This window comes from Lepisosteus oculatus, chromosome 3, assembly GCF_040954835.1.
Source record: "Lepisosteus oculatus isolate fLepOcu1 chromosome 3, fLepOcu1.hap2, whole genome shotgun sequence".
NCBI lineage: Eukaryota > Metazoa > Chordata > Actinopteri > Semionotiformes > Lepisosteidae > Lepisosteus > Lepisosteus oculatus.
Window position 1 is genome coordinate 54,708,988 of NC_090698.1, and position 26,029 is coordinate 54,735,016.

Below are 26,029 nucleotides of genomic sequence, written 5' to 3' on the forward strand. Positions count from 1 at the left end.
CCCCAAGCATCAGTATGCAACTGACTGAGCGCCGCAGAGGGCAGTGTGAGATTAGCTGGCACAGCTTTCAAAGACACAGCAACCCATACTGCCAACTGCTTCTAGCAGGCTTGCAGGGGTGTTTGTTGAGGTATAGTATGTGCCTCTCCTTCAATCAGCACCAGTAAAGGGCTGGATCACCTGTGATGAGTTACTTAATTTTTAAGAACTTAATTTATCTGGATCTGCTGACCATTACTGCCGAAGAATATGGTACAGCAGAAAAGATGCCTCGCTTGTACACACATGGGTTCAAATCCCACCACTAACACCACATGCGACTTAATCGCCTGGCAGCAAGTCCATGGCTGGTCACAACAGTCCTAAAAATATATGAGATTAAAAAATGCAGTGCAAAACCAGTGACTATTTACTTGTCCTCAAATGGAAGGAAGAATATTTACAAAAGAAAAAAGTACATGCATCAAAAGTGCCAAATTTTTCAGGGCATTCATTACCAGTATTTTGGTAGAATACCAGGACTGCAATAAACCAAGTTGTGTTATAGCACACAGACAAGATTCCATTCTTAGACAAAGAATAACTACCACACGACGAGTGTCAGGATATATACCCTAAGCTACACGTGACAGACAAGTAAAATTTCTTCAGGTGTATCAGGTGTAGCAACACAAAAATGGACAAGATACATGGACAACACTGTAAATCCACAAAAGATAATACAGAATTACAACAGCAACAGCCAATTGCTGTTGGCAATTGTTGCCAAGTCCAATGAGGACTTAAGAAAGACAAGGGCCTGCCACAGCCCTGCATTGCCCACGCAACGTTGTATAATTCATCACACTCTTTTTAATCTCTTTTTTACCTGCTGGGCTATCAGTATAGTTGTAGAGATACCAAAAGATGAATTGATTATTTACCTAAATGAACACCGAGACAGAGCTGAAAACCTCAAGACGAATTGAATTAACTTTTTTTTAAAAAGCAAAAACGTGTCAGTATCTCTCAAAATTGGGGAGAAAGATTCTTCACATAAAGGTAATGTAGCTCAGGAGTTTTCTACAGTTGATGTTACTGTGAGAAAATGTAAATATGGTACTTAAAATAAAACTGGATTTTGGTTATTGTTCCACTGTTATTTACACTTGTTTGTGTAAAAAAACATAACACAGCCATAAAAATGTTACTGGTATTTTATAAAAGAACTATTATTAAAGAACCTCTGAACAAAGTGTTCTAGCAATGTTACATTGTTTTAAAGTTGAATTTGGTCTATATAGTTTTTGCTCTTTAGATTTGATTGAATTGATTGATTTAAGCTTTAATTCTAAGACATCACTTCAAACATTAGTATGTATCCCATTACAACTGTAATGTGTCTCTTCATTTATCTATAAAAATATGGTTAATTGAATGTACTGCATAGTTTTTAAACATTCATTCATAAGAAACATAATTCTCTTTGTGAGGGACAAGATTCATTTGCCAGGATTCTCACAGATTCCAGCAAAGTGACCCCTGCAACTTTACAGACACTTGCAGGTTTTCAGAGATGTTAATGAGGGTTGTAAATCTCCTCCTTTGTTGAATGGTCTGCATGTTTCTGCAGAGGCTGTGATATAAATGATATAAAAATGTTTTATATAAAATGTGATGAATTAATTTGACTTATTGACTGTTTTATTCATGACAAAAATCAGCCTGATGTACATTAACTAGATATGTTCCCAATATTCCTCACACTATTAGGACTTATTTCTCATATTATTTCAACTCTGTTAGAACACGTTTTATGTTTGTTGTAATCATTTGTTATTGAACAGCTCCACCTTGAGGGCCAATAAAAAAACACTGTAAACACATTCCTTACCTTATTATTCAGTGGTTGGCTCAGCACCGAGTTAGGGTGGAATCTCACTTTCTTCTCTTTTGAGCCCATTAGCATTGCATTCTCCTTGTCCACATGGATGAGGTTAGGATACATGCCGGCCACTAGGGCTGCTTTCACCACAGCCCAGTTCTCCGAATTCAGGTTCACGTCACGGATGTCACCCCCCCCTCTTGCCCGAACAAAACCTACAACACCAGTAGCAAGACAGTAAGTAATTGGTTTTTAACAAAGTATTTTGTTTCAAAACATAAAAACAATAATACAATAACAAATAATAAGTCCTGAACAGTAAAAAAAAAACATCAACTACTTTCACAGAACAAGAAGGGAACCATAGAAAAAGTCAATTTTCTGAGAAGGGGTTCACTAAAAACTTTTAAAAATATTGGGTTCTAAATCTAAGTTTAATGCAATAAATTGCTCATGTGAAACTTAAGTTTTAAGAGCTAAAATCAATTCATCCAAACAATTCCTTTCAAGAACTTGAAAGAAGTCCATGCCAAACTAACATCTATAACATTATATGGTAAAAATGTACACACAATAAAACAAAGACTTTATTTATTTTTTATTAATTGCAGAATAATTTCCTTCAGTACTTCACAAAGCATAAAAAACTGCATCCATATACAAGAATATAAAAGTTTGTGCAAAAACTATTGCCAGCCTAATTCCAGTATTGAATACTGGAATAAGCCACCAGTGAAAAGCTGGAATTGAACCTTATTTACAATTTGAAATTGGCAGCAAGATCAGTGTATAAATCTAAAACCAGGTTAAAAGTACATATGAATTCATTTCCATTTCCAGATTTACCAATCTGGAAACAACCTGAAACGAACCAGGATGTTTCTGCCTAAATCTGGTTCAAGTTGAAGAACCCAAAGTTAGGGCTACTCACTTCACAAGAAGTGAAACAGAAAGAAACAGAAAAAGAAAGAAACACTACATGGGATGCAGGAAGACAGGGCATAGAAGACAGAAGATAATTGTTTTTTTTACCATATTTCTGGTTTATTGAAATAAACTCCAAGGCAGTGAAGATGCTGTTCCTTTACATAACACTTACGCTCAATAATGACTTCACGACACATTACAAAGAAACAAAACAAAATCTTAATCCGAGCGGGTTCAGAAAAGAGAATATCTCAGTCACAGCAATTTACACCAATGTGACAACAGCACATTTGTTCAGTGAAACTTCATCTTCATGATTCTGACTAGACACTGGAAAAAGCCAAACCACCTGGCCTTGGCCAAACCTCGTGCAGTTCACAGGTTACAGTATAAAAAGGGTATTATTAATCCACAAAACAAATGTTTTTTTCATCTGTGCAATCACGTCTAGGTAGATCCCCATAAAAGTAAATCATTTTACTTCCAGAGGTGGTGTTTCAACTCACCTATGGCTCTTAGTTGTCCAAGCAGCTGTGTCCTCATCCCGATGATCATTTCCATTGTGGCCTGAGACAAGAAGTTCTTCTCACAGAACGCTCTCTCCCAGCCATCACTACGAGCCTTCTGCCACGCCTAATTGAAATTAAACATTGGATTGGATATGAATACATTTTTCACATTTTTAAACGTCCCATCATTTTCAATTCTACAACAGTTGATCTTAAACCTTTTTCAAAGAGCATTAAATAAAGTGCCGTCCACATCATAAAAAAACACACAAAACTTGAACAAAAACACGAGCATCACACAATATATAGAAAGGCCCGCCATTTGCAATGCCAAAAAGGCCTGCCAAACTGTACAGGTTCTCTCACAGCACTGCTGCGCCTTTGGCTGTTCATTCAGCTCAAGCCTTGAAACATGCATGCTGTAGTTTTGTCTATTTTCCCTAGCATTTGGTCTTGAGTCACATTTAGTGCCAAACAATTATGCACATATCTATAAGTTAAAATCATGTATCACCACACTTTGTATGGTTTCAAAGTAAGCTAAAATGTTTCCACTCTTTCTCAAATAGCACTGGTCCTGGATTCCTGTTTGCAATTACCCAAGAAAGGATACTGCTAAGTGCTTTTGGCTGTACACTGCCGGATGGACTGCTTAATTTATGATGTTGTTAATTAGTAATGGCTTTGTGTTCCTCAGATTGCAAACTCTTGCATATTAGGTCAACTTCCCAAATGACACTCCATCTGTACTATTTTTAAAGGGTATTTCAGAGAACAGATCAATAGAACAATTCAATTGCAATTGCAATAAGCAATAAGAGAGACAATTCAAAATGCATCTGAAACGTACTCAACATAGCGAAAATATTTTACGTTAGCTTTATCCTCAAGGCAAAGAGCTATAATGAAAAATTAAACAAATACTCAATCCTAAAACCTCTCTACTTAAGGGAAAAAACTATTTATTTTAAAAACAACCTTTTATTAGCTATAATAGCAAGCATATTATTAGTGGCTTACCTGAAAAGCTCTTAGAAAAGCCATGTGGTCACTGAAAGTCCCTGCAGTGAACCGTTTTCTACACAGCATTGCTGCCCTCTTCTGGGCTGCCTGTACAGGCAGAACAAATGGATCTCTATAGGCCAGAGTGCAGGCTATAGTGAGGATAGGATCAAGGCATCTCAGCACCACAGCACAAAGCACCATCTTCCCAAGGTGAGGTTCCACTGGCAGGTCAGCTAAGTGGTACCCCAGTTCTGTTAAGTCTTCCCAGGGGTCCATGGCATCTATTGTCTGAACAGAGAAGACATTTTCTTTTGATATCCGAAATACTGAGTAAGGTCACTTGGCTAAACTATGAAACTGAAAATTACCTTGAGCATCTGTACTGCATTTCTAACGATCAGTGTAGGTGGTGGTTCTGGCGCTTTAGCAAGAAACTCAGCAACAGGACACGCAATTGGAGCCAGCAGTTTGGTGTGTAAACACAATTCCTTTAGAATGGAAATAAAGAAAAGTAAGAATGTAAGTACTATGCAAAATAACTGCAAAAGTACACAGGAATCTAAACTATTAATTCCTACAGTTTATATAATGAAGATATACAGATCTTATATCTCATCAGATTACAATTACTTGCTATAGAAAAGCAGTTCAATATGTCTTAACACTAAAGACACTATATGAAAATGCAAAATTTACTGGTGGAAACGTAATGCACAAGTTTCTACTGAGCAGTACATCTTTTACTAAATTTTAACAGATTACAATATTTTCAGATATCCATGTTTTTGGTTACATATTAATTTAGGATGCTTTGCAGTTGAACAGTTTTGTTTTTGTTTAGCCCTTTTGGTTTCTACACCTTTACCCTTTAGTACGGAATGAAAAGCATATGGGTAAAGCCTTTGACTTCAATTAAAGACTGGACTGCTATGGTCTTAAATGGTATTCCTTCACCTCCTGAAGTTTACTGAAAAACTCTTTATATGTATCCAAAAATCACGGTGCCTGTTGAAGCAAAGCAGGAACTCCATGGGGTGTAAATAACTTCCATGTGTTCTTCTCCAAACTGCTCACCACAGATCAAATGGGGATATTGTGATTTTTGTTCATCTTACAACCATTTTGCCTGTTTTGGCCAACATTGATTACATCTGCACTCAGCGACATAAATAATGCAATATCGAATGATTGGTTGGCTTCATACTACAGCATAGCAAGATTATAATAATTATTTTATTTTTAAAAATGCTTTATGTGCAATTCTATGTAGGAGAACTCACAGAATTAAAAGCATATTAAACTCAAAACACCAGGAACAGTATAGTTTGCCTAGAAACATGTTTCTTACTGGACATTTTTTAACAGTGCAGTAATATTTGTTTCCCAAACAATCCTTATCTCTAGCTTCTCATATGCCTAATTTTCAACGTGTACTGTCCCCTCAGCACTGAGACTTCAACTGACAAAGGAAACAAAACCTGAAATTAAGTTGTTCACAAGAGTACCTGCAGTGGCATCCTGAGGAGCTCAGGAACCTGGAAGTCCAGCATGTTTTCAAACCTCAATCTGCTGAACAGATGAAAGCAGATGCCTGGCCTACAGCGTCCCGCTCTGAGGAACAAAGAAAGCAGGTTAATCCAATTATCGAGCACCCCTTTTAAATCCTGTGAATGGACCAGAAGCCATCCAAAACAGTGCTTTTTTAAATAATAAAAAAGAGAAAAGTGATGGCTGTATAGAATGTTTCTAAGACACATTTGAACTGTCCTGACATATCTCCAGAAAAACGTTTTAATTCATAATTAGGGACAACACCAAGCATCAATGTACTACCAGCATACCTTCCTCTCCTCTGGATTGCACTCGCCTTTGATATCCACACCATCTTTAACATTGTCACATGGTTGAGGGCATCAAAAGACTTCTGTAACACAAACAGGATGTAGAAAAATGTCATGCACTCCAGTGGAAAAACAGAACACAAGACTTCCGACTGAAGCAGATAAAAAATTACCTCTTTGACTTTGCCAGAATCAATAACAAAGACCACATCATTCACCGTAATGCTGGTTTCTGCAATATTGGTTGAGAGAATCTGTCGTTTAGAACAAAAACAAAAGAGCCAAAATCACTAAAAAGAAACTTAATAAGGGTTTTTTTTTCTATTCTGTCACACTGTGTACTTACTATTTTACGGATGCCTGGAGGTGGGTTTTTAAGTACTCTCTTTTGGTCAGAGGTATTCATATTTGAATGAAGAGTGAACACTTGATACCTGTCAGAAAACAGCAGAAATAAATTATAGACCAATCCATATAACACTTCATCAAATAGTTTTGATTTAATATTGTAGCAAACAATTCTTTTTTGTTTTGAGAAAACTAAAACTTCAGCATTTGTATAGATGGCTACAACACATTTTATCTATCTTCACCTCATGTACAGGTATATACCTAAAATCACATAGTTAATGGAGAAGATGTGCATCTTTCTCTGGTTATGTGGGTATGGAATTGAAATAACAAGGCATACAAAACACTGTTGCTCCACATTTCCAGGAAAATAAGACCGTGTATCAAGAAGCACTACAGTTCAAGAGTCATGTACTGTATATGACTGGTAGGTTAATTGGCTTATGGGACAGTTGGCCTTGGTGTGAATGTGTGCGTGTCAGTGTCTGTGTGTGCCATGCAGTGGACTGGCGTTCAATCCAGGGTGTATCCTGCCTTGTGCCCATTGCTGGCTGGGATAGGCTCCAGCTCCCTCGTGATCCTGTACTGGATGAAGTGACTAGAAAATGGATGGATGGAAGTCATCATACCAATTCTTTACCTCTGAGAATGGTCTGCAAATCTTTTATCATCATAAAGGATGCGATCCCGAAGCCCTACAATTTCATCATATCCTGGTAGAAAAATTAAAATTGCACCTAAACAGAAATAAAATAATATAACAATAAATACCAAATGACTGATTTACAGTGCATTTATAAAACAATTTCGTGAATAAAATCAATGTAATCTATCCCTCCCTGTACTATAGAACACCTGTATGGATTAAATTGCAAAAACTTTTATTATATTGTATATGTTAAACAATACTTTTCACAGCTTTTAATAATATCAATAGCAAAATTAGTTCTGCATAAATGTCTTCATATTACTTGTGCCACCAAGACAATAATACAAAGGAATTTTCTTTGAAAGGTAAAAAACAATGGACAAATCTTTAATGCAGTTAAGCTGCATTAAAACAGTCCTATTGATTAAATTACAACCTTGAAGAAAACACCAGCTGAGGGCCCTACCGTCGTCAGAGGTCTGACAGATATTGTATAGGAGGTGCATGATGAGGTCCAGGTCCACCTTCTCATCATCAAAGCTGTGATGGTAACTCTTCAGGAGCTCCTGTTCCTCAGTGCTCAGCACACCACATTCTGTGTGTACAAGCGAGCTCTCATCCAGCTTCACAGCTTCTAATGAGGAGCTGTACACACAAAACCAGAGACAAGTTATAGAATTACTACTTGTATCTTGAAGAGACCAAATTTCCTTTCTTAATGAAGGTATGATGTGCTTAATCTTGCTTTGCTGTGGTCATATTCTTATAAAACAGAACAGAGAACAAATAAAGCAAAGTTCTAGGAAATGGAAGCCAAACACGCAATAGTGTCCACATCTTATCACTTTTTTTGTGCTTGACTTTTTTTCATGGAGATCTTTTTTAATCGCAATGTGTTTTTCTTTCTCTGTGACTATATTAATGACTGGACTTTAGACAACGTGGCAGGCTCTGGGTTCTTAATATTAAAACATTAATGGCATAACATAATTTGCACAAGGATGGCTGAAATGTTAATTTCCCATTTCTTTAACTTCTCATGTTTTCTGCTGATATTATTTATGGTATGAGAAATACCACAAGCACCTTTCTTTCAAATTGTCTTTACACATCAATTTATGTATAACCGTGACATTGGAGACCTTACAAACAAGACGGTCACACACAAATACCTGTATCCAATCAGACATAAACAAAACTGACATACATACTGTAAATGAACAAAACTCCTGTCCATTGCTAATATTGTAACATGTACAGTATTTTAAAGGTATTGATGTTAGATGTTAGTGAAGTTGATAATGAGTGCACAGGTGGAAAAGAAACAATACCTTTTATAGGCTACTGTGCCATAATCCTTTTTTGAGACTTGTTTTTGTTGTTTTACATGTAAGGTTCATTTCTCATTAACTACCATGGCTCTTCATTTTAAAAAGTTAACATTTAGAAAAGCAAAATAATTTAACCAAATAAAGTCTTATTTCCCTCTTCAATAAATGTACTTACATATAAGACTCAAGTACTTCAATTGCTTCAGTTTGGTCAAATCGCTTAGCCCAGTCCAGTGCTGTCCTGAAATGTTAGAAAAACAAGCATAAATATACATGCAATAAAATTCAATGAAAAAATTGAATTTATTACTTTTGAAATCATATTATATTTCAAACATTTACATAAAGATTTGAAGGCATTTCAAGGATCTATAGAAAGAAGGAAAAAGCCTCAACACTATCAAAGTATATATATATAATACCAAAGTGTTACAATAGAAAAAAAAAGTGTATGACATATGAGGTATAATTCAATAAGATTGACATGGACAAAGGTACAGCATAGTTGCTGCACACCTCGTAATACTCCTAATACCAAAAGCAAAATATACATTGTAATCCTAGTTTTCAAATGCAAGGCAACATACAAAATGGGTTTGCAAACAAGCATACAAAATTGGGTTTCCGAGAAGACTGGAAAACTAGAAAGACAAAAACAAAGCTGAAAAGGTCCAGCAATAAATAAGATTAGCTGTGTCAGCGTGTTTTATTTCACCCTGGTCTTACCAGCCATTGGATGCTCTCAATTCCACACTGGCCCCCATGCTGAGCAGCTGCTCGACATGACTCACAAATCCTCTGGCCGCCGCTACCATCAACGGCGAGACGCTGGTCTTGCTGTGCCTGTAATCAACTGAAAGCAGGAATGGCACAGATAACTACAGGTCAGGTAGGACAAATAAACACTTCAATTACCCAATACAAAACCTTAGTTGTCTGCAAACAGTAATACAACAAGTGACTGTCATGACTTCTTTCATGATCTGTTGCGCTGAATATATTCTAAAAAAATGTTAGAAAAAGATCTTAATAATCTATTATAGTATAAGCACATAATACACAACAGATCTAGTTACCACTGGAATCCAAACTTGAAACTGCTATTTCAAGTTTTGATTTCTTATTCATTTAACGACAAGCACCTATTATAAAACAGAAGCCAGTCCTATGTTCATGAAACCAAACTAATTCTTTTAACTTTTTATTATTTTAAAATTATGAAAATTATGAATTTGCCAGTAAGAAATCTAGTTTGAAATGACCAACTTAGTATTCTGGGTTTACTATCACAAATGAGGTATGCTTTCATTTACAAAAGAATAAATATGTTATAGATTATACTGTTCGCCATACAGCGCCATGCAAAAGTATTCAGATCCTTACATTTTAATCATTTTGTTGCTTTAAAAATAGTCATGGTCATGTGCACGTTAAAGTGGCAATTTTATTTTTAAGTGCACAACCTACTCCACACATTCAAACAAAAAAGCAAAAGGCAAGAACAGAAATATGAATTAAATTAAAGCTAATAATATGACAGAAAAAGTCATAATTTGGATAAGTATTCAAACTATTTGCTATAGCAAACCTAAATTAACTTAGGTGGACAAATTAACTCAATGAGGCATACGGTTAGCTGAGTGGTCTCTCTGTGTGTGAAATAATAGTGGTTCACATGATTTCACAATAAATGCATCTCTCTCTTTACAGTCTCTCAGTCAGGTAGGTTGTCAAACAAGGATTAAACCATAAAGACCAAGGAGCTTCCAATCAACTCAGAGATAAAGCTGAAGAAAGCACCAAAGATGAAAGTTATGGAAAAAAAACACAGAATATCCCTTTGAGTACTCTGAAGACAGTCATTAAGAAGTGGAATGTTAATCAAACACAGACGCTGCCTCGATCAGGCTTTCCCTACTAGCTGGGCAGCCGCACTGTGAAACTGGTAAGGGATGTCATTGTGAAGCCAATGACAACTTTGAAAGTTAGAGGTTCAGTGGTGAGAAAATGTCAACGGCTCAACAATATCCTGGTCACTCTAGAACAGGGCTTTGTACGGAACTTAAAAATAAAGCATCTGAAATCCTGATGAAAACCCAACATATTGCATTACTCAGTCAACACCACCTCTGCTGTCAAGCATAGTGGTGGCAGCATATAGAGAAACAGTTATAGTTCTGTTTCTCATCAGCAAGGACTGGGAAGCTTGTGAAGACCTTGGGAACATACAGTAGCTGGAGCAAAGTAGTGGCAAATCCTGGAGGAAAGCCTGCTAAACACCTAGAACTGGAACAAAAAAAAACACCTTTCATCGGGACAGTGATCCAAAGAATAAGGCCAAAACTACACTGGAGTTGCATAAGAATGAGAAAGCGAACGTCCTAGAGTGGCCTTTTCAAAGTCCTGATATGAACCCTACAGTGGATCTGTGGAAAGACTTGAAAGCTGCTGTTCATGAGAGATCACCAAGCAACATGAAAGCTTGAGCTAATTTTCCAAAAGGAATGAACAAAAATGGCAACAGGCCGGTGTCCAAAGATGGTAGAGATTTACCCCAAAAAATGGTGGCTGTAACTGGTGCCAAGGAGGTTCCATCACATTTTACAGTCATGGATCTGAATGCTTATGCTATTAACATATTTCAGTTTTAACTCTTTAGGTTTTGCTGAAATTTATGGTAACATATCTTACCCTTTAATGGCCCGCAATATGCACTATGCACTTAAAAGCACTCTCATTATTAAAAAGAAACATAAGAAAAAATGTACACAAAAAGTTACACAAATAGAACAGATTTATGGAATAAACAAACATTTAGCTTACCGCTGACATTTTCACTTAAAATGAGGTTAAACAGCTGAACAAATGCATCGACATCTTTATTAAGGAAGATATCAGAGATGCAAGCATCCATTTCTTTTACCAGCCAAGGCTCAAGTGAAGTAGCATCCTTTTCATTCTGCATTGAAAGGATTAAAACAAACAAATATTTCAGATTGATTATCTCTTTGAGTAAAATCTCACTTCAAAATAATTTATATTTTGTAACTTAGAATTTGCATCAAGAGTAAAACTGTACCAGACACGGTGCTGGCAGTGAGGGTAGTGTGGAACAAGCTCTTTTGGAATAAGCTATGTCGTATCTTGACAGGGCTGGCTTGGGTCACATGTTATTTATTTTTACCCTGTTACCTGCACATGTCAATACTAAATAGACACAAGAATGAATGTTAACCAACTATAGAAACAAGGCAGGCTTTGATAAGTGATTTGAAATAAAAAAACAGATTTCTCATTATCACTGTTATTAATAATTGTTATAATTGTATAAATTATATAAGGTTGGTTGGCATGATGGCTCAGTGGTTTGCACTGCTGGGACCCTGGGTTCAATTCCGGACCTGGTGGTCTACAGTATCTATGTGGAGTCTGTATGTTCTCCCGGTTCTTATGGGTTTCCTCCAGGTGCGCCAGTTACCTCCCAGTCCAAGGACACAGTGGTAGGTTAACTGGGTTCTGGAAAAAGTTACCCTACCGTGCAAGTGTGTATTTATATCTAGGGTGTATCCAGCCATGCACCCGCTACATGGAGATATAAGATTATGTCATCAGGAATTTGTATCTTACAAATAATTAGCCCATATGATTTAAAAAAAATCAAATTTAGGATATTAATTTAGGGCAATCAACCACTACTTACAACTAGTGCACATGCTCACACTGAATGCAGTGATCTCAAAAGGAAAACTGCCTTTCACATTATGCATAGAATAGCACTGGTAACAGCTGAGGTAGAAAATGCTAGAAAAAGTACAGTTCACATTTGCAAAGATTTACATCAGCTGAAATATCAAGAATTTGAAGATTTAGCTCTTTTATCACCTCTGACACCTCTGACGTTTTTTAAAAACAGAATTTACCTGCAGGATTGCATCACATTGGTCATATACCTATTCTACAACTAAAAATCCTTGAATGACAAACTGCACTGGAAAATGTTTAGAATATTTTGGCACAGGTCTTGCACAAATGCACATTTTATCCTATTATGAGTGTTTTGTACATGCACACACATACTTAATTTTTTTTCTATAATCATCTATTTTAATTGAAAACAGATTAAAAATATCATGTGAATGAACAGGCATATACTGTATAACTTTAAAAAAATAATAACATTACCAGCTGACTAAATACAGCGTCGCCACCACCATCAAAAAAGTCATTATCCTGTAACAGATAAGAGGCAGCTTTGTCTCTCTGAGGCTCTTGTGTGCTGTTCTTTCTCATTTCTGGTCTGCTGTTTCTGTCCTGATCTTTGCACCAATCGGTGAGCAATGTCTTTTGCTTTTCCTCTGTAAAAGGAACACACTCTGTAAGACAGGGGGCACAGGGGTTGTAAGCATTCCACATCTGAATTCATAGTCTTAAGGTCTGTGGTCATCCACAAAATACATCACCACACCTTCTCAAATACTTGAATCTTAGTCATGTCAAAACTAGTACGGACTTCAGAACTTTCATACCACATACTAACATAGTTTCTATGTACTGTATACAGGATGTGAGTTACCAATGGTTTCAGAAAACCTTTCTTGTATTTTTCACTTTACCTTTTAGCTTATCCTCCTTGTATTTCTTCATGTCCTTGTTTGTATATCCAGTTGTCCGTAAGATATCTTCTAGGAAAAGAGCCTTAACTTCAAATGGTCTTCCCTTGACTGAAAATAATAACATTTTGGTGAGAAAATGATAGATTTTGGTAGAATGGTAGATTTTGTCAACTGCACTTCACAAAAAGTCCAAAGAGCCACTTACAACAGTAGCTTGATTTTACGTTAATTATCAAGGGGACAGCACAAGAAGGTTTGGTATGTAGCTCAGAAAAAAATAAAGTTAATCCGTGTCATAACTAAAGTTTGAAATGGGATCTTCCAGCAACTATAACAATTTCCCTTAACCACCCAACATGTTTCTTATATTGTACTATCGTATATGGCTTCTGTGCTCCACAAATCCACATACAATGGAATTTGAGTATAATATTCCTGAGATGTAATGTACACCAAGTTCATAATATCCTTAAACCGATATTAGATTTATAAGCCAATAACTAGAAAATGCTTCATTTCCATAGAGCAACCCCGATTCTTCTGAATGATGATGACATATATCAAAACACAATAAACAAATCGTAACAAAACCTCAACACAAGGTTTATTCAAGGTGCAACACAAAAATTTTAGTACAAATATGACATTTTCAATGATGATACATCTGTATCTAGCTTAAATAAAACACTCATTTACTTACTGTATATAACTGGGCATGAGCCGAAGTATCTTACAAACAGGTTCACGTCAAGAGCTGCGCTAGACAGAATTAGTTTCAAAGATGGCAATTTCTGCATTATGTCCCTAATTTTAGTCAGCAGGAAATCACTTAGCCCATCCCTCTCATGTACTTCATCCTAAAACAAAGAGAAAGTAAAGTGTTACTGAGAAGGTTTGAGGTCATTAACTCGAGCATGAAACTTCATATTATGATTATGAACTAAAAATATTTAGGTGTAACAACAGAATTTAATTTGACTGACCTGCGGAGCTGCATGTCTTGAAATTTAAATAAACATGCAATCAGAAAAGTCAAAATGCTTTCATGAATTTATTTTATTACTATGTAAATAAAAGACCACCAAGGTTTCAAGATCAATAAGGATCTCTTCGATAGAACTATTTAGTAATGATTTAAACACCACAAAATCCATTGAGTTATATAGTTACTTCCTTATTTAAAACAAAAGCTAATTGGCCTACTGTATTATTACAACGAATATGTTGTTATACTGAAATTATTGTTTTAATTGGGGGGGCCTACATATTGTCCACAAACATTGCACTGTTGCTTTAGTACCTCTTAGAAAAGGTGTTATAGTTATCCTATTAAGATGATGCTTTGAGAAACAGTGTACAAATACACGTCATTTTTATGATTTCCTGTTGAAACAATGTCTTTACTATAATAGAAATCATATATTTCATTCATTTTCAAAATGGAAAAAAATTTGCAGCTATCATGAGATCACCAGGGCAATAAATTTCAGCTGTGCAAAACACAAAGTGTATTTATCATTTTTGTATCTTCCACAATTTATGTATTCAAATAATCATATACTGTGTAGTTTAACAAATTCCAAATTATGTATTTCTTACCACTATGACATGTGTTACGGTTGCCAAACTAGCATCTCCGGCCATCAGCGTACGCAGAAGTACACCACTAGTGCAGAATGTAAGCAGGGTTTTTGGAGAAACTCTGAAAGATGAAAGAAGATTAAATAAATTACAGGGGTCTTATGTATCGGCAAAGCTTGCCGTACAGACTTTCACATGACAGCTTGTCGCAGCAGTGATGTCCAACAATGTCTTAAAGCCCCAAGACTGAAATATTAACGGATGATAAGAGCATAATTGACTTTGAATGCGTCTTCTACCTGCTTTCAAGTCGGATTTGGTATCCTACGGTCTGACCAATCTTTTCCCCTCTCTCTGCAGCCACTCGCTCAGCCACAGCAATGGCTGCAAGCCTCCTTGGCTGAGTGCAGAATATTCGGCACGGGACTGCACTCTTGCTAGAGTCGTCTAAAATGAACTGGGGAACCTTAAACAGAAAAAAATAAGCATTCGTTCCGCCTCTCCAAATGCTTCTATTATGATGCAAGAAAATGGTTAAAGATCGTGTTAACAGAATACTTTAGTTTAATGGTGACCTAGGGTGCTATGTCCAATTATGGTTTGGGTTTTTAAATTAGAACTGTTATTTATTTTTTAATTAGTTACCTTCCCACCTTGGAATCGCTAAATTATATTATGTCTCGGCTCACACTGATGATCCCTAGTACCCCCAGAGGGAAACTGAGGAGCTGCAGATAGACTCCTCCAACCCACCCATTCATTTGAGTCTTTAACTTTCTTTTTGACATGTCACGTCATGCTCTGCAGGAACCTAAAGGAGACTCAAATCCAAATGAAGAGCAGCAGCCTTCACTGATGTTGGCGTGAGGCTGCAGGTGCCTCAGGGACTCTCACAGTTCAGTATTTTGTGAGTGGAATCCCAGTCACAGTCAGCTAGTAACACGCAACCTCTGGAGCAAGAGCACTTAACGTCTGAACCACGCGAGATCCCCAAAATAGTTTTCTTGACTTTCTTTAAAATACTGTACATAGACGAGGTGAGGCACACAGGTTGTGAGCAAAGGAGGATTTCATCTGATCATACAGTATGTACTATGGCTTGGTTCAAAGTTTGGGTATTTTATATCTAAATCCCTCTAAATACAACTTGTAGAAATTGGCACAGAGAGAAAAATGTTTTTACCTGGGATTATATCAGGATATCTTTGACCAACAAAATGTATCTTGGATTTAAAAAAAACATCTGTGCAATTAATGGTAAAAACAAGGCATCTCCAAAAAGAACTGACCTGTGTGGTCTTTCCAGATCCAGTTTCTCCAACAATTAATACCACCCTGTTCATTTTAATAACCTGGACAATTTCTTCCTGTCTTTCAAACACTGGAAGTGAGCGCCTGAAGGAGTCTAAGTCAGAGGCTCCTCGCCGCGCAGGAGTCTGAGGGATCCCATTGTTGAGGCGCCCGCTTGTTCTGTTTTTCTCTCTTTCTGGAAAATTAAGTTCTGATTTATTTATGAACCTAGTAACAAAAGTACACGTAAAACTGTGCGGACACAATACGCAGTGTACATGGTGGCCATGTCAATCTTAAATAAAAGAAAAAACATCTTTAACGTGCTGTACAAACAGGTCATACGCATGATGAAAGCCTACTTTTTCTCCAAAAAATCTTATACGCCAGTTTCTGAAAGTAAATAACCTCTGCATATAATGGTGTATGATGATCGATTAGAGCAGTGGTTCTCAAACTTTTCAATCCCAGGGCCCATTTACAGAAATGTTAAAGTTATGTGCCACGCTTCCCCCCCACTACACACAGGTATTCGTCACCAGTTTGAGCACGTTATTATTATATACAACCTTGGCAGGAATCAAATGCAGTGAAATGCGGAGCTCCTGCTCAGCTACTTTCAGATGTTTTCCGTAGTTTTTTTTATATCTGTCAAACTTCAAAAACCCAGCTTGTACCACATGCGATTCCAACATACTGTATACAGTCCCACAGCGCGGCGTCTGTATGATGTATTTATGCTGAACATGTCAGAGAAGCTTTGGTTATGCCACAAAACTTCCATTTTTATTGAAAACAATTCAATTTGTATTTCTCACATGTGACTTCTTCAAAATTCCATGGCACATACATTAATGTCTGAGGCATACGGGCTAGGAAACACTAGGTTAAATTAAATTTCTATCTTTCTATCATATGTAGTTAGAGCACAGAAAAAAAATAAATTTTAAAAACAATATAATACAAAATTATTCATACACTTACCGGCTTCGACAGCAACTGACATTCCCCTTTCAGATCTAGGCAAAAGGTCAGTTCGCTCTTTGTTGGTCACAGGATATCTCTGAAGCAGACTTCGTACAAAATGCTTGGTATTGAGGGACAGGCTGAAGTTCATTAGGGAATGTGCTCCCTCCGAACCATCCTTCTTCTTCACGGTAAGAAATCTGTTTGTTCCTTTTCTGAAACAGCAGGTTTTAATTGATTTTTGTAAAACGCCCTTCCAGAATATATACAATGTAAAGGTAGCACTGCACTTAATTAATGTGCTTCAAATATTGATGAGCAAAAATTACAAAATAAAAAGAAAGAACAAAATTGTGCGTCGTGTTAACCCATTGTCAGAGGTTTCACAAAAAGTAAATTTTTCTTACCCACTGCCACAGACATTTACAAATTCACCCTAGATTATATTGTATATGTGTGTTGAAGAATCTCTATTCACAACTGCTAGCCAGGTTTGACATTAAACATGCATTTAAAAACATTTTTTCCAGAAACTATAACTACAAAAACAGATGTAATCAAAGTTTAACTTGTACAATACGATATAACACCAAATGAAGTATTTGAAACATGCGACTGGCTCAAAACTCACCCTTTACTTTTAGAAATCAGACCTGATGACTGGGCCAGGCGATGAACAAAGGCACGTTCGGTGCTTGTCAAGGAAGATGGAAACTCCATTTCTGTAACATCATTGACAGAGGGAACTTGGCAAACTGTGCATTGTTGTATTCTAAGCAAATCTATGAAGGATTCATTTTTATTATCCAGCAGCCCACAGAATACAAACACTTTTCATGGCATGTTTATCAAAAGTTGGTTTCCACTTATACACCCATGGTGATTTTCCTTCCTCAATCATATAAACACTGTAACAACAAAGAATAGTTTTCGGTTACCTTTTTGATCACTGTATCGAAACCTCTCAAGTGCGGCATTAACAGCAATCTTCACTTCTTCATCAACCCTGATATCTTTCAGTCCTTTGGCCCTGCCCCTGGAACAAGACGGTTTGGGCTGGGGTACGACTGGCCTTGTGGACCCACTACGTGACATGTTGCTCTACAAAAGACAAAGTTACATTTTTTGCTGATGTTATCCTCCAAGGAATTGGTTTCAGATGTACACTGCTCTGCAAAGGAGCTACATTCAATTTTGCCATCAGAACTTTACAGTGAATACAGTTGTTTGGGTAAGAAGAAACCAAGCTTGTTATTTAGAAAACATTTATTCATATCAATCAGAATCCTGAAAAACATGAACACAAAGTAAACTACAGAAGTCCTGTAGAATCTACTGTAACCAATCGCATTTATCCATCAAATCTAATAAGACTCACCGTCAAATGTGTGTTGTAGTACTTTGTGTACTACAAATTCCAAATTGTTCAAGATTAAATCATGTTAAAACAAAATGACTAAAACTCCAGTACAAAATCGCCACATAAATACAGGGCTGCATAAGAAAAAAAGAGACTTTAATCAAAGACCTTAACACAGTAGTATGTCCAATACAATGACCTACAAGTAGTAAATATGTCAAGATCAAGTGTTGCAAACACGATTCTGGACGCTTGCTCCACTTTAGCATTTGAAATAGCACAGAAGCCACACCTGCAGTCTGCTCCAGCTTAAGCAGAAAGGCGTTATAATGAGGGTGGCACCTTGGCGCAGTGGTGAGCATTGGACGGTGCAGTTCCTGGGCTGCTATCTGCAAGGAGTTTGTATGCTCCCCCAGTGATAACGTGGGATTTTAAACTGGAGCACTCCACATACATAAAAATCCATCATATTTTTTAATGTAATCAAACTAATGTGTTGAACTGCCCCCAACATAAAATGTGTATTATATGGTACGTATCCCACGGTCACAAATGCAATTTGCATGGCCATAAAGCAAAAATAAGGTTTTGACTGTGCTGTGTTGATATTTCTGGAGAACACCGCATGTGTAACTCCGTTCACAAGTCTTTCTCGTCACTATCCAGTGGACATAAAAAATGCTCTTGATTAGTGCACTAAACCAGGTGGATGCTGCACATTGGCGGTGGAGGGGAGACCCCATTACCTGTAAAGCGCTTTGAGTGGAGTGTCCAGAAAAGCGCTATATAAGTGTGAGCAATTATTAATTATTATTATTATTATAAACCAACGAGAGGAGAGGTCAGGGTGCTGAACCAGAGACAAGAGTGCTGAGGGCCCAAATTCAGGGCGGCGCACCGCTGTAGTGCAACTCAAGAGTGCGCCACTAATTACCTAATTACTTTATAAAAGGATCTGCAGGTCGGCACAGGGAGCGGACTCGGGAGGAAAGAAAAAAAAAGGTTAACGGAAATAAACCATCCTTTTACCGGTGTGCTTCAACTGCTAGAGGTAAGGCTGTACTCTAGTCCTGGGAATTCTTAGGACATAATGTCACATGGACAAACCAGGGAAATAAGCCTCAAATTAAAATGTACGTGCACGCAGAGAAGTGACTGTTTAATGAAAGGAGGATTCGGCATGCACAGTATGCAATACGGGTCAGTGCAGTATACAAATGTTTTATTTTAAGAACAGGCGTTGCCTCCTAGGTTGACTATAAAGTCCTCAATAAACTGCTGATCTGTCACAAAGGTTATTCTTCATTTTGTGAACGGTGCGATAAGTTTCATTTCTCTCTGTTGTCCTCCGCTAAAGCAGGCACGTTTGCAAAGTTCGGTCTTCCAAGCGCTGGCAACGTCTTCCGAAATCACCTCAGCATGTTTTCATAGACACCACGATACCAGTAACGAGTCGTTTCTCACGACACTTTTATCCTTTAAGCACATAAACCTCGCGAAACGTACATATTTAAGAACTGAAGACAATAAAGCGTAAAGCAGCGGAATCATTCCAGCTATTCTGTTCTAGATCCACAGCCTGCTGTTAACAACAAGGCCGGTTTAGTGACCTGCAGACAGAATTTAAAATTCATATTTTGGCTCCGGACAGTGTGAGTCTTTTAAATGTTAACATCACCTTACTCGAATCGATATTTCAGTACATGACGTTTATATTAACCTGTGTCCCAGACCAAACGCACCTCTATTCTCGACTTCACTCACTGCTCCCTTTCGTTTCTTCGCTTTCAAAAGCCGAATCCAGGAACTTGGGGTGACGTCACCGCCCCCGGTTACCCATGCTCCCGCCTCGCGGCTCGGGCTGGCCAATCTCGCGGAGCTGCACGCTGTCGCCACTCCCCGTTGCCACTTCTCTTAAATGCTGTAATTTCATAATGTTTGGTCGAGATTGATGAAACATTAAAGCATATTCCTACAGATAGACTGATGGAGGAATGTGATTCGAGACAGTAATTCGTAGTTATTTCAAATATTACCCATGTCATTTTATTGGTGAGATTTGAAAGGTGGTAGTTCATAATTACTGTCCCTGAAAAAAGTATGACCTCTCACTGGTTCTGCATATTGTGATTTCTTTGAAAAACCAATACCTCTATGCAGTTTATTACACTACCACACTGCCGTAGTTTCCTAAAAACAGTAAATATATTCACATATGTACATGTACAATAGATGTGCGTGACTGCTACATAGAGTACATTCAGTACTTTATCCAGTGCCTGAATATACCGAAAACCACTAGGTGACGCCTGCGTACCATTATTTTCCTGTACATTTCACTGAAACAACAAGGTGATGGAGTGACTAATAACCGTTCGGTTTTTATTGCTAGTTAAGATATAAAAAGGTTAACTCTATTTTGGTTCTGCCTGTAAGACATTTACATAAACGTATGGAAATAAGAAAAACAACTAAGCACATTAAAAAACTGATAAATATCAGAACTAAGAAGAATAAAAAATGAAAGACGTCCTTCAGAAGACACTTGAAAGAAACGATCCGGGCGAAATGAACAGTAAAGGCTGAAGACTGGCGAGGCAGTGTAGACTGGGAGGACTCCAACCAGCATAAATACATGACAAGTGAACGACAGGCAGCACATTTCCAAGGCCAATGATAGCGCTTGAATGGAGAGCGCAATGTTGGCTTACTATGGTGACAATTTGTCTATGTTCAGGTGGGTAGCTGCGTCAGCATGCGTAGGAAGCAAAGGAACAAGTAATAGGTTTATTCCATGCTGAAAAAAGAAGAAAGACAACAACGTTTCGGCTGTGGAGCCTTCTTCAGGTGTGAGAAAGACAAGGCAGTAAGCAAAGGTAATGTAGCGCGAGAACAAAGGTTGGGAGGGAGGAGGAGTGAGAGGCGGGAGCAGGGGACAGAAAGAGAGGCCAATCAAGAGGTGTGAAGTCAGAATAGGTGTAGAGAGGTGTGAAATAAAACCTACAATGAATAGAGAGAGTTTAGAAGAAAAGTAGTCTGTCGTTAAGAGAAGGGGGAAGGTGTGATCCTAAATGCAGGATAATTTTGGTTTCTGTAGTCTTTCTGATGTATGAGTTCGGAAAACCATCTTTAAGAACACAGACGGAGAGATTAGAGTGGTCGTGGCCTTCGGAGGTGAAATGAGAAACAATGGGCTTGGAGAGATCTTTAATCTTCACAGCCCTGACGTGTTCTCTGAAGCGGTCTCCGAGTCTCCTTCCTGTTTCTACAATGTAGATGGCTGGGCATTTACTGCAAGAGATACAGTAAATAAGGTTGCTGGAGGTACAAGATGCCATCTGGGTGATACAGAATTTTCCTGAGGGGCCTTGAATGAGTGTGGTGTTAGATGTGTACTTGCAGGTGATACATCAAGCTCTGTTGGAGGGGAAAGTGCCTGGTTTGGATGGTTGCTGAGGGCAGTCAAGGGAGCTGTGAACAAGAAGGCTGTGCAGATTAGGTGATCGGCGATATGAGATGATGGGGCGGTCAGAAAAGAGGGCCCCAATGGAGGGATCATCCTGTAGGATGGAAAAGTTGTCGTTAATAGTCCTGGGGATAGGAAGTGTGTTGGGGTGGTAGGGAAGCACCAACGGAATGCGGTTGTTACGGCGGGAGTTCCTGATTGAGTTGATGGTCTGAGGGGTGTTTTTGGCTTGGGCAAGGGCCCTGTCAATAACACTACTGGGGTATCCTCTGTTGATGAAAAAGGAGTACATTTTGAGGGCTTGGTTCTGGAAGTCGATCATGGCCTCCTAATAATCCCTATCTATGAATTGGCTTCATCACTCTCCTCCCCACTAATAACTGGCGTGTGGTGTATGGTGAGCGTTCTGGTGCACAATGGCTGCCGTCGCATCATCCAGGCAGATGCTATACATTGGTGGGGGGGATGTACTTCATTAAACAATACATTTCTATTTTTCATAAACTTTTTACACAGTACACGTACATGTAAATTGTGCAGTGATGTATGAAGCTCTCACCTTGTTACAAGGATTTTAGAGGGAAAGGCATCAAAGACAATCAGACAGAAGTGTTACAAAGAAGATATGCCTCTCTGAAATCAGTCCCAGAGAAGAGCAATCAAAAAAAAAAATCCCTGGATTTACAAAAATGCCGACACTAACTATAAAAGAACTGATCGTTTTTAGTCTTGTATGGAAAAGACTACAAGCTGATCTGATTCAAGTAGTGAACATCCTTGAAGGGACGGCAGTCAGTCCAATGGACTTATTCCCAGTAATGAAACAAGAACCTTGGGATTCATGGTTACTGTATTACAACTGTATTACAAAATGTTGAGTCTACCAAGCTAAACGTTTCTTCTCAGTTAGCACCTTTACTGGAAGAGCAGTAATTAGAGAAATGTACTGAGCTGCTTTTATTGTCACGATTGTAGTCCCTCCTCCTTAAGCACGCTCCGGCTCTTCCTTGTTTGCCCTATTCCCCGCACCTGTCCCTTGTTCCAGTCTTCTTCCTGTCCCTTTAAAAGCCAGACGCAATTGCCAATCGAGGCTCTGCATCTGATCTCCGCATCCTGCGAGCCTGGGACCTGGTTGCGCCTGGCTCCCTTCTGTTTTTAGCTTCCTGCTCCTGCCCCCCCGCCGGTCCCGACCCGGCACCTGTTTTTAATCCCTGGTTTTTGGATGGGTTACATGGCCATGGACCTTTGCTTTCGTTTTGGATTCTCCCTTTGGATTTCCTCTGATTGTTTGCCTCGGCCACACCTCCCCCGTACACCAGCGCACTTTGGACATGTCCCCCTGTCTTCATTCCCATATTCCTGCATGACTTTTTCCCTAGTGTTTTCTCACAATTCTGGTTTGTGTCGTCCGGATAGGGTCCGGAAAGAACTGTTCGTTACATTTATTCTTCCCTATAAGTGTTGTAGGGTTATTTTTTGAAAAACTGAAATGATTTGTCTTAAGTAACAAATCCATAGACCACAGCAGATTCATGTGAAATGAGTCATGTTTCTTCTTAATTTCATCTGCTCATTTTATCACATTTTGATAACTTGGTACTAGAATTTCTAAATAGTAATTATTACTAAATAATTATGTTATCCTTTTTTTTTACTGGTTTTCAACTTGTTACTCATTTTACTGTGTTATTTTGTAAATGTCTCACTTATGTACCGCATAAAAAAACTGTTGCTGTTGACATTAAAAAAATGTTTTGCTTTTTGATTGGGAATGAAAAACTGGAATGTCTTCCCCGTTTCTTAAGAATAAAACAATAGGGATGAAGTAAATAGATGAAGGAAGAAAATAGATTCAGGATTTTCTGAAGAAGTAACTATTGAGAATAGGCTGCCAGAAAAGGATGGAGTGCTCATACTGCATTAACGTTTAGACGGTACAATGCATGTTAGTGTGGAGAAGTAGTTCTCAGCAGCTGCTCTTAAAAAGATAGGTTAGAGACGAAAATCTCTCATAAAATGAGGCTTTGAAGGAAAAGCAAATAGCTGCTGAAGAAAAGAGCAGAATTTTATCTGCCTTTTAGGAGGCTCTCAAAGGTCATTAGCAGAGGTCTCCATGGTTATAGACATCAGGTTACTTAACACAGAAACAGAGTGCCAGGTCAAGGGGCCTTAAAGATACAAAGAGTAGTGAAAGAAAACCACATTTTATTTTGGTGTGAGTAGCCTCAGCAGCAGCTGTGTTTTTTCTTCAGTTCAGTTAATCCAACAACTCTCCTAAGAAAATTGATGTCCTATTCAATTGATTCTGATCAATATTCAGGGATAGTGGGCAGCTGATCAGAAGAAGTTGTTGCGCATAATCTTTAACCATCAATATGTTTTCCAAAACAATCTGATGCCTAATATTTAATTTAATTCCTGTCAATGTAAGTACAACTTTAAAGTCCTATCCTGTCTTGTATTAGGTGAATGTGGAGAAATGGTGTATGGGACAAGCACTAGGACCTTGACTTCTGGGTTCCTGTGGGCTTTAGAGGCACCTTGCCATAAGCAACTGATTAAGTCCTGGAAGATACTGCTGACAAAACTTTTAATCCAATTAATGGCTTCACTTAAGACATCAAAGGGCGCGACTTAATGAAAACCAGAAACAAAGGAGGCACCTGGGGGCCTGTGCAGCCTGCTTACCCATCCTTCCATTTTCGAACCGCTTCCTCAGGGTCACAGGTGATCCCAGCAACCTAAGACGGCAGAAGACAGGATACATCCTGAACGGAACGCCAGTCCATCGCAAGGCACACACACACACAGACACTCACAGCCAGTTTTCCCAGAAGCCAGTTCACCTACCAGTGTGTCTTTGGACTGCGGGGGGAACCCACGCAAACGTGGGGAGAACGTACAAACTACAATTGAACCCAGCGCTGCAGCTCTGCCACCATGCCACCCCAGCCTACTCATGCAGCAGTGAAATTCTGTTACCATAACGTGGCCCTGTAATGGCCACATTCTTTTTAGTTTACAAAGTGTTTACTCACTTCTTTTCTAGGACATCGGGATCTCCTCTAAAAGGTTAGACTGGCACCCTAAGATATTTTTGTACAGGAGGTCTTTTTAATTCCTGCTAAAAGACAAACTGAATGTGACTTTGCAAGAATGGACATGTGAATTTTCTGGTTTTGCACCTAGATTTAGAAAACAATTGGGCAAAAGTACCCAGCTTTTAAATGTGTATGCTTTCAGGAAGGGATATGGGACATATACTTGGAATTACATTTTAAGATATAAAAAAATTCATGACCATAGGTATCCTCAAATAAAAAGTTTATGTTGGAATTAGACACTGCGTGTATGTTAAACAAAATGTAAAAGTTATCACTGCATTTGTTACATTTGGTAGCTTCTTTTTAATGTTAATGCAATTTCTGTGATGTATTTTAAATAGTGCACGTAAGGCTGGCTGGGGTTTCCAAATTTCGTACTGCGTCCCTGATGTAGACCAGACCAGCTCTGGTCACTCGGAATTCATGATACATGACTTGGGAAGAATGTTTTGAAAATGTGGTTGTTGGTGGCACAAAAGGGAAAGGAGCTTGGAGAAAATTCATTTTATATTGCTCAGAATACATATTTACCAGCAGTCATATCACCCTGCAACTCACAACTGGCAATCCACTGAAGCTGATGAGTCTGACCACTGCTCATCATGATAAGGCTGCTGGAAGATTGATAAGGCTGCTGGAAGAGGTATTAGATGGGCCAATAGGGGGCGCTCACCCTGCAGCCTGTGAGGGTCCTAATGCCCCAATATAGTGATGGGGTCACTACACTGTAAAAAGGCGCCGTCCTTCAGATGAGACGTAAAACCGTATCCTGACTCTCTGTGGTCATTAAAATCCCAGGGTGTTTCTCAAAAAGAGTAGGGGTCTAACTCCGGCATCCTGGCCAAATTTCCCATTGGCCCTTACCAATCATTGCCTCCAAATAATCCCCATCTATGAATTGGCTTCATTACTCTGCTCTCCTCCCCACTTATAGCTAATGTGTGGTGAGCATTCTGGCGCACTATGGCTGCCTTCGCATTATCCAGGTGGGGCTGCACATTGGTGGTGGTGGAGGGGAGTCCCCATTACCTGTAGACTGTTTTGAGTGGAGTGTCCAGAGGATTTATTATTATTATTATTATTATTAGTAGTAGTAGTAGTATATCAATTTGAATATTACAGGGAAGAACTACAGTACTTGTTTTGTGGAACTTGGAATCTCTTTGAATAAT

At 38.3% G+C, this 26,029-nt stretch overlaps 2 protein-coding genes across 3 annotated transcripts in view; one reads left to right on the top strand and one right to left on the bottom strand.

The window, feature by feature from the left end:
• The window catches only part of ythdc2 (YTH domain containing 2), a 35,304-nt gene extending 15,174 nt beyond the window's left edge, over positions 1–20,130 (bottom strand). Inside the window, exons 1-23 of one of the 2 annotated variants that reach the window (XM_015366843.2) lie at positions 20,030–20,130; positions 17,866–18,028; positions 17,559–17,649; positions 16,946–17,142; positions 15,961–16,157; positions 14,971–15,137; positions 14,690–14,792; positions 13,791–13,947; positions 13,091–13,198; positions 12,660–12,832; positions 11,301–11,436; positions 9,204–9,330; positions 8,653–8,718; positions 7,613–7,791; positions 7,138–7,234; positions 6,493–6,580; positions 6,320–6,400; positions 6,147–6,229; positions 5,811–5,916; positions 4,674–4,793; positions 4,321–4,593; positions 3,298–3,424; positions 1,874–2,079 (exon numbers count right to left, since the gene is read on the bottom strand). In XM_015366843.2, coding sequence (XP_015222329.2) covers positions 1,874–2,079; positions 3,298–3,424; positions 4,321–4,593; positions 4,674–4,793; positions 5,811–5,916; positions 6,147–6,229; positions 6,320–6,400; positions 6,493–6,580; positions 7,138–7,234; positions 7,613–7,791; positions 8,653–8,718; positions 9,204–9,330; positions 11,301–11,436; positions 12,660–12,832; positions 13,091–13,198; positions 13,791–13,947; positions 14,690–14,792; positions 14,971–15,137; positions 15,961–16,157; positions 16,946–17,142; positions 17,559–17,649; positions 17,866–18,022 — 3,039 coding nt within the window. In that variant the 5' untranslated portion in view covers positions 18,023–18,028; positions 20,030–20,130. Of the gene's footprint in view, positions 1–1,873; positions 2,080–3,297; positions 3,425–4,320; positions 4,594–4,673; positions 4,794–5,810; positions 5,917–6,146; positions 6,230–6,319; positions 6,401–6,492; positions 6,581–7,137; positions 7,235–7,612; positions 7,792–8,652; positions 8,719–9,203; positions 9,331–11,300; positions 11,437–12,659; positions 12,851–13,090; positions 13,199–13,790; positions 13,948–14,689; positions 14,793–14,970; positions 15,138–15,960; positions 16,158–16,945; positions 17,143–17,558; positions 17,650–17,865; positions 18,029–20,029 lie in introns of both variants that reach the window. The other variant, XM_015366835.2, reaches the window with a different exon arrangement.
• mcc (MCC regulator of WNT signaling pathway) overlaps positions 19,285–26,029 on the top strand; it is a 209,634-nt gene continuing 202,889 nt past the window's right edge. Inside the window, exon 1 of the mRNA XM_069187264.1 lies at positions 19,285–19,338. The gene's annotated coding sequence lies outside the window, so the exon portion shown is untranslated. The remainder of the gene's footprint in view (positions 19,339–26,029) is intronic.